This window comes from Pocillopora damicornis, chromosome 13 (genome assembly GCF_964200805.1).
Source record: "Pocillopora damicornis chromosome 13, jaPocDami1.2, whole genome shotgun sequence".
Taxonomy (NCBI): domain Eukaryota; kingdom Metazoa; phylum Cnidaria; class Anthozoa; order Scleractinia; family Pocilloporidae; genus Pocillopora; species Pocillopora damicornis.
Genome location: NC_142682.1, coordinates 2,436,817 through 2,447,500, shown reverse-complemented (window position 1 = coordinate 2,447,500; position 10,684 = coordinate 2,436,817). Strand labels below are relative to the sequence as shown.

The 10,684-nt window shown below is 38.3% G+C and overlaps 1 protein-coding gene across 2 annotated transcripts; it reads right to left on the bottom strand.

Moving 5' to 3' along the window:
- Positions 1-981: 981 nt before the first annotated feature.
- LOC113684182 (carbohydrate sulfotransferase 11-like) lies at positions 982-9,266 on the bottom strand. Of its 2 annotated transcripts, XM_089191099.1 has the most exons (4): positions 8,922-9,266; positions 3,083-3,196; positions 2,534-2,571; positions 982-1,976 (listed from the first exon to the last, which is right to left on the bottom strand). In XM_089191099.1, exons 1-4 carry the CDS (start codon positions 9,055-9,057, stop codon positions 1,152-1,154), a joined length of 1,113 nt encoding a protein of 370 aa, XP_089047225.1. In that variant the 5' UTR covers positions 9,058-9,266; the 3' UTR covers positions 982-1,151. The 2 variants fall into 2 exon arrangements, with proteins under 2 accessions (XP_089047225.1, XP_089047226.1); XM_089191100.1 differs by lacking the exon at positions 3,083-3,196 and having other exon boundaries at positions 8,922-9,265.
- Between the last annotated feature and the right edge of the window lie 1,418 nt (positions 9,267-10,684).

The window sequence follows — 10,684 nt, the reverse complement described above, 5'->3', positions numbered from 1 at the left end:
GTCCTACTGACCTTTGAATGTATTTTCACTGCTGTGAAAACCGTGACACAAATTCTTCTGCTGTTTCTCTGCAGGGTTTCTCAAAGGAAGCACTAAGTGGGGCTGGCATGGATTTTCTCATAGAACATAAGGGTTGATTATGGGATCCTGTATAGAATTCTTTGTATAGAACCGACAAAATTCCAGATCACGTTATAACACACTGATATCAACGAATTCTCTTTCTTTGATACGTGTTTCGACAGGCAAAGGTTCAGACATGTCAGTGTCTTTTACGGGCTCAGCGCTGGCTCCCAAACAACTGGCTTCCCCATAATCTTTCATTAAATGAGAAAAAAGATGTTTTTAGAGAACCAATAAAGCTATTGTTGTTTAATTAACGAAACGTTCTCATGTAAATCGATTTTGTACTTTCTCTGTTGACCTCTAACTTTTGAAGAGCTCAACTTCTTTCTCAGTTTGGTCAGCCACTTCCGAATCCTCGTCGTCTGCCGACTGTATGGGTCGTTTTTCGTCTTCCGAACAATTTGCTTCTGGTGAGGCCTGAATCGTCGGTACAGCACCAGGAATAAAAATGACTGCTACAAACAACAGAACGTTCGAACGGCTCGACGAAATCGGCTATTTTCACTTGAACAAATTTCACAAATTGTCGCTTCAAATTTGCGTCATTTGGAAATATTTGCATTGTATGCCCAGTTTTGTTTGAATCAGTACAAAACTGGACGGCACAACGCTTCACCATTACGAAAAAATTGATTATATTGAAGCAAACTGTACGTAAAAAAATCATGACGAGACCAGCAAACAACGGCTGTAGAAAAGACTCCTTCGTGCCTCACGCGATTATAAAACGAGACTTTGGAGGATCCACCCGTGACGTCACAGGAAAGATGGCGCCATTCAAGATGGCGAATGTTTCGAATTTGGAAGAGCTTTTACAAAGTGAAAATGGACTTTTAAGAAAAAACGAATGGCACCTTTGGTGTACTTGATATATTTACTAAACATCTAAGTGAAAAGAAAATGAACGTTTTTTGGGTTTACATGCCCTTTAAAGACTGTGCGCTTTTCACAGTTTTTCACCATGTTAATTAATGTCAAGTTATCTTTTCCTGCGGTGCCCCCATTTTCCTTCTTGCTGAAGCAGTTCAAGAACTCACTATTTCTTGATAACTGAGCTTTTTGAATCCAAAAATTTCATAGTCTTTCGCGTATATATTCTGCAGTCGTGTGAATTCTTCCTGCGATATTTGCGAATAGAAAGTCTTCATCTTCGTTTGTGATCCTTGTCCTTCGGGTGCAGCTTCGACATTTGGGAATGTAACCTCTTTATCAGCTCCCATCAACATAATAGCGGCGTCAGCATCTGCTTTGATATTATCATATGTACCGACAAAGTCATAATTCATATCACACGGAGCGCATAAATTATGCTGACGATCCCAGTGTTCATCATGAGAGCTAACAGGCGTAGAAATCGCGAAATTTGCGAATTCCTTAAATGTGGGATAATCTGGAGTTAACCCTGTAGAATTCTTCCGCATCCTCTTGATGATGTTCAGGCCGATGTTGTAGTAAAATCCCCTTCTAGGGGGATCAACGGGTGCAAATTTACTCCGGTAGGCCGACAGAAATCGCTCCATAGGTTCGCGAACAAATGCAATCTTTTTGTATGTTTTCAACATGTTATTTACTTTTATAGCATCTGAATAATGTCTCAAAAAGCGTAACTTTCCTGATTCGTGCGAGGTGTCGTGCGAGATATCTTCAGTTGAGTTGAAATGTCCACCTAAAACGTGAAAAATTCGTTTCCAGTTGCTACATGCTACTTTAGGAACGAAACAGAAGAGTGTTTTGTAACGCTCGGACACGATAAGGTGATGCTTGACGACATATTGAATTGGTTTTCCTCTGCCTTGCTTGATACAAGCAGTCGAATTCCAAGGCCGATATTTTTTCATGACAAGATCGTTCTGAAATAAAAAAAAAAGAGAAGAAAAGTAATTTAAGGTGGTTAACTTACGTTTAAACGCTGGAACACTAAAGTTGACAAAATCGCTGAAAAAGGGCTTCACGAACCGATTCTTGTTAACTAACAGCGTATAGAACAAGTCTTTATGTCTCATTTTGTTTCTGCAATCATTTTGATTTGTAAGACTTGTTTCGGGGACAAAATTATGTGTCAGGGGCAAATATTTTCGCACAATTTATTTTTTAAGGAACCAAGAAGGCGCATAGGCATTCGACTCCAAATGAACAACAAGAGAAGAGGAAACTAAAATCATCCTTTCGAGCTGCTTCCTTTTTTTTTTAAGGTGAATGCAAGAACTTCTCGAATTGGATTCAAAACACAAAGTGCATACAACTTTCAGAGGTTAGGTCTGAAAACGGGTATGGATTTTCAGATTAGCAGGTCTGAAACGGTTGCGGAAAAAAGCGTGTTTTCGCGGAAAATAGGGTCAGGTACACTCCTTACCAAGAATTCCGGCGAGAACGAAAAACATGCTCACTCACTCAAGTGATTACTTACCTGTGCCTCTCTCTTCATCTCTTCAATATTCTGGGAAACTGTTGGATAAAATTGAAGTTTTACCATAAATATAATTGTTGATAAAGAGCGTTCTCCGGTTGGTACTGTTCTACAATAATCTCATTAAAATACAACTGATTCTTACTAAGTGTTCATTAAAGTGTTCATTGCTGTGTCTGAGGACAAACTAAGGTGGCCTAAAAATTGTCTCGGCAAAAGAAATAACCCCGCAGCAAAAGGAAGAACCTCACGGCAAAAAGAAAAAGACTCACGACTAAAGGAAAAGGCCCACGGCAAAAAGAAAAAACCCAACGGCTAAAGAAAAAACCTCCCAGCTCCCGCGCTCTCTTTTATGCCGTGAGGACATTGTTATTTCTTTTGCCGTGAGGTTTTTCCTTTTGCCGCGAGGTTATTTCTTTTGCCGTGACATCTGTGGGCCACCGTAACAAACCCATAGCTTATAATTTTTACAAATATGAATAACAGAAATATTATTATTGTTATTGCGTATGTAATTGTTTTATCTTTATGGTTTACAACTTCTAATACCATTTTCACCGCTGGTGGTGGGGTCTTGAAGTCGCAATGGGGTAGTGCAAGTATCACAATCATTTCCTTTCTGATGTGATCCATCGTTCAGTTGTAATAAAATTTGGTGATCAGCTGTGGAAAATCACACCAAGTCAGTCCTGGACTGAGACAATTTCTTAGAAAGCCGACTTCATTTGAGTTAACAACTATAACATAAATGTACATGAAAAAATTACGCGCTTCTGATTGGCTGGAAACGAGTGCATTCGCATGCAACACGAGTGCAAAGTTGTGACACGAGTGTAAATTACAAATAGCGCGAGCACGCTTTCAAAATTACCTCTGTCTTGACTTACTGTGATTTTTTTTCATGTACATTATTGTACATATTGTATATTACATGTAAATTTTTCAAAGACTATGGGCTCGTGCAAAATTTGTTGTCTTTGAAAAATTTACTTGTGCTTGTGAACACTAAATTGGACTCAAAATCATGTTATTACCCATACTTATAGTTGTTGATTGAGTATAATTATTCAAAGTGGCGGCAAGATTCTGCTACCACACAGCTTCATTTTGAAATGAGAACAAAAGGAACGCAAACACAACTGGTCCCTAAAGGACACCAAAACGAAATTTGCCATGACCTGGAAAAAAATGGCTTGTGCCAGACTGTAATCAAAGGTGACAAAGAGATGCAGCCTGCGCACAATGGAAAATTCTTAATCAAATGCAAACCGGGCGTGGTCACTGTTAACAAAATGAACGTACTTGCGACTGTGTGCGAGCATGCAAGAAAGTACTTGATAATACATGCTTGAACGACCAGCCTATAAAGGGAACCCTTTATTGTTGGTCAGTGTTCCATGCACCTGATGAGAGAGGACCAGTAGGCCCTTTTGAAACAGTCCTGTTGTGCAATGTTGTAATTTCTCCTTTTCTATTCAATTAAAAATTATATATATATAAATATATACACCAGGTTTCATTGCAACATTTAAAAAATATATTAGATATATATATATCTTTTGTTTCCTTGTCAAAAAGTGCCACTTTTTGATGAGAAAATTAAATAGAATAAATATTATTATATATATAATAAATATTGTAAAAATTTGCATATATATATATATATATATCATAATACCAAACCCAGTCTAAAAACTGGGCTGAAGGTATGACAAGGTCAAAGTTCTCTTTAGCAAAACTGCAACCCTTAGAGAACAAAAACCCACTCAGTGAAATGTTGTGTATTTTATTCAATTATACAATAAACTCCTCACAAAGAACAAAGAAAACATGGACATCTTCAAAGGGCTTATTGCAACAGTATATGTGATAATATGAACACCGCAACAGTCCACAGCAAAACCTTCAAAGCAAGTTTTCTTTTCGTCATTTTTATCTGATTCAAGCATTGCTTACAACACACTTACAAATTGATTTTATTTTGGAACTACTGACCTTACACTCTTTACACTTTTTTGAATTATATTGAGTATATGGTGGCATCAAAGATTATTAAACATTAGGCCTGATTCCATTACAAAGAGCATCATGGTGCAGCAGCAAATACGCTTTCAAAGGAGCAGGAACAAACAACTATATGCATACCACTCAGGAATTATTGATATTCTTTGTCAAGTTTTTACACTGTCCAAACCATACAGAGAGGTGCTCTTTCAAAGCTGCTGACTGTAGTGGAAAGAGAGACTTGGCATGGCTTTGGATGGACATACTTGGTGAAGGCACACAACCAGTTCTCCAACTAAAGCAAAATGCATAAAAAACTTTTTAACATTTGGGCTATAAAGAAAAATATCAGAAAATGGGCAAGAGGCTAGCAGGAAATTTTTACAGAAAGTTCTTAAAAGTCATCTACATTAGAGATCATTGAGGCATCAACCAGACTTGACACTGACCAAGCACCAAAAAATTTTTACACTATGTTCTAAACTGTGTAAAGAGTAGACAAGGGTTGTGCAAGTAGTAAAGGTCACACAAATGAAAAATAGGTCAAGAAAAATTTGTTGTCTAACTGGAGTGGATTAATTGTGAAATTAAAAAGTTTCTGTGGGGTGGAAACCTTGATGGGCACAATGAGTCAATACCTTACCCTTCTAGAAAACTGCTGAACTAGTTTAAGTTAGAAAATCTTAAATGCATGCTAATCAATTCAGATTCATGAAGTCCTGCTACTTAGTTGAACACAGCATTACAAAACAAAGACCACCTAAACAGATGTCACAACAAAACCAAAAAAATTAGTCCAAATCAAAAGGAAGAGCCCTGGAAGAAGTGCAACAAACAAGAGCAGAGCAACTAGGTTTAGAAAGGAATATCCAGGGCTCAAATGTTGCTAGGCTGATTAGCTCTACCCAAGGTTAAATTTCAATAAATGTTTCTTTATTCCTTTATCCAAAAGCCTTCAAAAGACAATTTTCTCTATTTTTTAAGAGCATTCATTGATCAAACTTTAGACAAAATGTATTATACTTAATATTCTCAGTTTTAAACTTTCAGCTCTTAAATCAGATTTTACACTAACCCTGGGTTATCTTGACCCAAATTTGAACAACCAGGCTGTGTACAGTCCAAGAAATAGATGGGAAGGAAAATTGGTCCTGATAATGCTTTGAAAGAAGGCTGGATAAGAGCCTTCTGTTGCCACTGCCATGCAAAGGCAGTGCAGGGGCACCAAATTAAGAAATCATTGTCTATCAAACACTTACAAATTTAGATTGTTCAAGCAGGGAGGACCATGTCAGTTAGGTTTTACTTTCTGTGTCAAAACATATATGTGACCTCTCACGCGAAAACGTTCCTTACAGTTTGCCGTTTTGAAACGGATAGCCATTCGTAAGCCGTTCATCAGCCGTTCGAACGGGATGGGATGCCGTTCGAACGGCTTGAGCTATCCGTTCAAAAACAATTAGGAGCCGTTCGAACGGCTGGAGCTATCCGTTCCAAATAGATTGGGAGCCGTTCGAACGGCCATTTTCGCTTCTTTGTTAACTTAAAAAAATTGCTTGCACTCAAGGTAGCGAAAATTACTCGGCACATCGTAAAAATTGTCACTATAAATTGTGCCTGTTAGTTCCGAAGATACATGGTGGGGAAAGCGTCGCCTGTGTTCGGAAACGAGCTGTTTACAAAGTCAATTAATGGCGTTACATTACGAATTCTGGAAATGGTTGCATGTCAATTATTTTAAAAGAGAACGCAGACTATTACCGGCTTTTGTTTCTCCCCCGCGAAAACGAATTTGCTTTACTCTCAAAAGACTTATTATTTTCAAAACAGGATTAGATTTATTCTAGGTTTTCTATCAGTTTTCAGATCTAAGCGGTGCGTGTCGCGTTTATCTTAATTACTGTCATTTCGTTCGAATGTTGTTGATCGGCCGTTCAACCGTTTACTTTGACCTTATCCGTTGAAAACTTCAGCCGTTCAGCCGGTCGAAATTTTCCTTCAGCCGTTCAGCCGTTCGACTTCAACCGTTCGAAACTTTTCTGAAGCCGTTCAGCCGTTCGACTTCAACCGTTCGAAATTTTCCTTTAGCCGTTCAACCGTTCGACTTCAACCGTTCGAAATTTTCCTTTAGCCGTTCAGCCGTTCGACTTCAACCGTTCGAAATTTTTCTGAAGCCGTTCAGCCGTTCACGGCATCTGTTTTAAACGGTTTCTCTATCCGTTTGTCATCCGTTCACATCGCGTGAGAGGTCACATATATCATTTAAAAAAAATATATTGCTGGAGATCAATGGACATGCATTGACCTTTGTCTTTGTACAAAGAATCACTTTGGTATAGATATTTCATAAGTATGGTTTGAACATAAAAACAAAAAAAAAACAATCTTCCCTACCCTTTGGCTTTTTGTCATGGGGTTGATACAAATCTTTCCAACAGAAAAAATTCTCCCACACACACTGCACGTAAAAAATTATTACAGTTTATAAAAGCAGCCGTTATGCTCGAGAACACAACGTACCTAGCCTGTAGCAAATAAGTACAGTTGAACAAATTAGATATAACTTGTGTGTATATTAATAAAATGTTTATAAAATGAAAATATTCTGTGAAAAATATGAATTATCCTTTCTCTAGCTAATTCAAATAAACGTTCGCAGTCGCATAGCTGCACAGACTTTGCGTGATGACCTAACACTTGATGTTGTTCCGTTATATTCCGTATAAGTTGTAAATTAAATGTATGAAGTCACAAAAGCTTTTGAAAATTTTTCAAATTGGCACATGCATGTGTTCCTTGTATGGAAGAGGTTTAAAAAATTGTGACGGCCTTTCTATCGAAGGTTTGAGTTCTTCTGAGACAGGCAAAGAATATTCGAATCAACATTACAACTCTGTTTTAAAACGATTTCACAACAAAATTCTTCAAACTAAAAAACAGTGCATGGAACCACTGAAAGAACCTACATACCAGCTTTTTTCGCCTGTTTTGGATAAAAATTACATTGTCAAAGATAGACAGTAGGAAGAGTGCACCACGAGGCTACGTTTTGTGAATTTTACAGCACATAGTAGATACTGCTGAGTAATCGAGGCCTTGTCAGCTCGATAGAGAGAGAGAGAGAGAAGACTACTCGAAATGTTGACGTAAATTTTTAAGTCCTTTAAAGAGACCACACCTTCCAACATAACAGTATATCTCTCACGAAGAACTAGTATTTATGGACTTACAGATGCAAAAAATTTGTAGTTACCACGTGTACATGCTACTTCCTACGGAAAGCACGCTCAACTTCTCTGCACTCAGACCGAGGAACATATATTGGCTAAGGAGTTGAGAACTACAGCTTGTTCAATTTTATCGCATTTCTTGTATTTTATCCTCTTTGTTGGAGATACTCTGCACAAAGTGTACTCTTCAATATGAGTTGAAACTAGGTATACTAGTATTAATATTAGTGCTCAGTGCCTACAAAAGACGCAAAAAATCGTCTTAAGACGATAGAGCGGTGATGGGCGAAACCTTCGAACTTGAAACTATGTATTTATTACGAGGTCATAAATAAAGGATGTTGACAAACTCAATCATTACACAAAAGTTCAAATTACTTACCACATCGAGTTCCATCCATTCAAGATTGGGCGGCGAAGTGGCGAAGACACGCTATATATTATTATATAGAGCTTCTCGACTACTGTTGGCAACAAAAGTTCTCATAACCGCACAGATTCAACCAGCACCACTTCGACATATCAGCGAAAGTACTGAATTTATTGGAAGCACCATCGATTGTCTTCCCCTCGTGAAATTGACTCTCCCCCGTATTTCTCGCGTGATATGATAGCTACGATTTCGCTCGATCAGAGAACGCGATGCATTATGGGATTGTTGTTCGCATCTCACGCGATCGTTTTACAAAAGTTTCGTGTCAATATAGCTCCAAACAGGCTTCTCCTTTAGCTAAGTGTTTGCAAAAAAGACAAATATCCTGATAATGCTTAAGTAAAGAAAAAGGTATAAATTTAAGATGGTTCTTCGCCTTCTCACTGAGTTTAACGAAGTGCTCAAAAACTGGGAAAAATTTTTACATATTTAGTTTGTGTATCGTTTAGGCCATCGGTTCGTCCGCTCGGCATTAGCTGAGACTGCCGGTCGAGCCCCAGTGCCACTTTAGTAAAACATCACCTATGAAATTGCCTTGTGTTCTAAAGTTTCGCTGCCAGCTTAAGGTCACAAAAATCGGTGGAATCACTTTCCCGATTTGTTAGATGGTTATATTTTAACGAACTCATTCAGTTAAGCAAGTTAAAATGTTTTATACCTCTACAGTTGTACGATGGTCTGTTTACGAAGAAAACATAAATCAAACGTTATATATACTTACCGCCAATATTCAGGTTTGCTCGGTGTAATTGCTGTTGTTTTGGCTGAAGCAGAACAGAGTATAGAGAAAATACGAGGATATGCACCGTCAAAATGACGACTGTGAGTGTTGCCAAGTTCCTGAGCGTACAACGCATCTTTGAAGTAAGTAAGCACTATTGTAACCTTTCGTTTGATTTTATGAGGAAAGATGCCTTCTCGACTTACGCACAGCTCTATCAGCAGAATTGCACTTGATATTGGTCAAGGCTTTTGCGTCTTTAAAATATCCTTGCGTGCTTTTGGCATCACTCACTATTCAGAAGAGAAAACTTCGTTTGGGCCCTGCCCAATCAGAGCAGTACTAGTATGATGAGACAAAGACACACCTGATATAACCAATCAGTAAGCCGCTTTTTTTTCCACGTGACCGCTCTCGACGGGAGGAAACGAGGTTGTTGTCAGGAAACATTGCTGTTTGAAACAATATCGACGCATTGGCGGAACGCAACACGCGTAGATAAACATTATACCAGCATAGAAATTCTAAGGAACTTAAAAAGTTGAGTAAATCCTGTTTGAAGTTGTATAGAAAATGTGGCCACGAGCCGTTAAAAAAGCTGGAGAAGAGGGAGTGTGACGTCTCTGAAACGATAGCGAGATATTTGTTATATTGGCAATGAAATTGAGTGAACAACAAAAATGAAACAAAACAAAGGAGAATGCAAAGTGGACATGGTTTAGTGTTTACGAGTACAATGAATGTTCAACATAGCGTGAGGTAGCAAGATCTTCAGCTTTCTGAAACTCTCGTGGTTTTGTGGCTTTTCCTTGCTCATCCTGGCATATTTAAACCAAAATTGTATTAGCAGCAAATCAAATTCGTGCCATATTGAAGAAAAAACTCTTTTCGGACCATTGGGTATTACAACCAAAGTAACAGCCTTTTTTTCGAGCATGATCCACCTCGTTGGATTTGCGTGATAATTCCGCAAAAGGTTGAGAATAAATTATTCATGGGCCCCCAAGCAACCTTTTGCTATGAATATTTGCATTTGTGTGGTGATATAGGTCCTAACACTGACCTGATTCGTCTTTGTTTTTTTTAAACCTCTTACGGAAAGAGACTTCTGAAAGTAAAGAATGGCTATCGGTCATAAAAACCCACGAGGTTTTCGCAAGAATCTCGCCGTAGTGAAACTGTTCTGCACTAACTCTGATGTCCTAACCGTGTCCTTAACGTATTTTGGCATGAAATATATGGCGATGATGTAAAGGTTAATGAAAACTAGTTCCTTAGAAAAGACACGACACGCAAAGCAATGGAAGAACCGCCATTGACTCCAAAACCAAGCTGGATTTCACACGTTTATCCGCAAATGACAATTAAGATGTCAATTGGAGCTATTTGATGGAATTGAAACTCGCTTTCAAAGACTTATCGGCTGTGTTTACGGCTATGTTGACAGCTGTGTTGACTGTCCTAACGTTTCTGTATTTGACAAATTTCAACAAATACTAGGTAAAATTTGTAGAACTCGTAAGAATGTTGTGATTGTCAGAGACTCCGATTCCTAACTGCTTATCCTTTGTGGGAACGGAACGAAACTGAAATGTATCCTACAATTCCTCAACATCCACCGTTGACAATCGATAAAGCTTCCAGTCCTGATGGGATCTCTTCAAGCAGCCAAGATATTGCAGGTTCAAGGGGGTAAGTTTCCAAAGAAACTGTGATGCTTCGTCGTTGGGAGAATACAACTAGATAATTTAGTGCTATCAACT

Excerpts from the sequence above, each read along its gene's own strand:
- LOC113684182 (XM_089191099.1), bottom strand. The coding sequence starts at position 9,057 with ATGCGTTGTACGCTCAGGAACTTGGCAACACTCACAGTCGTCATTTTG. Across the intron at positions 2,572-3,082 it reads CACCACCAGCGGTGAAAATG|TTTCCCAGAATATTGAAGAG; the intron begins GTATTAGAAGTT and ends TTTATCCAACAG. Across the intron at positions 1,977-2,533 it reads AGATGAAGAGAGAGGCACAG|AACGATCTTGTCATGAAAAA; the intron begins GTAAGTAATCAC and ends TTTTTATTTCAG.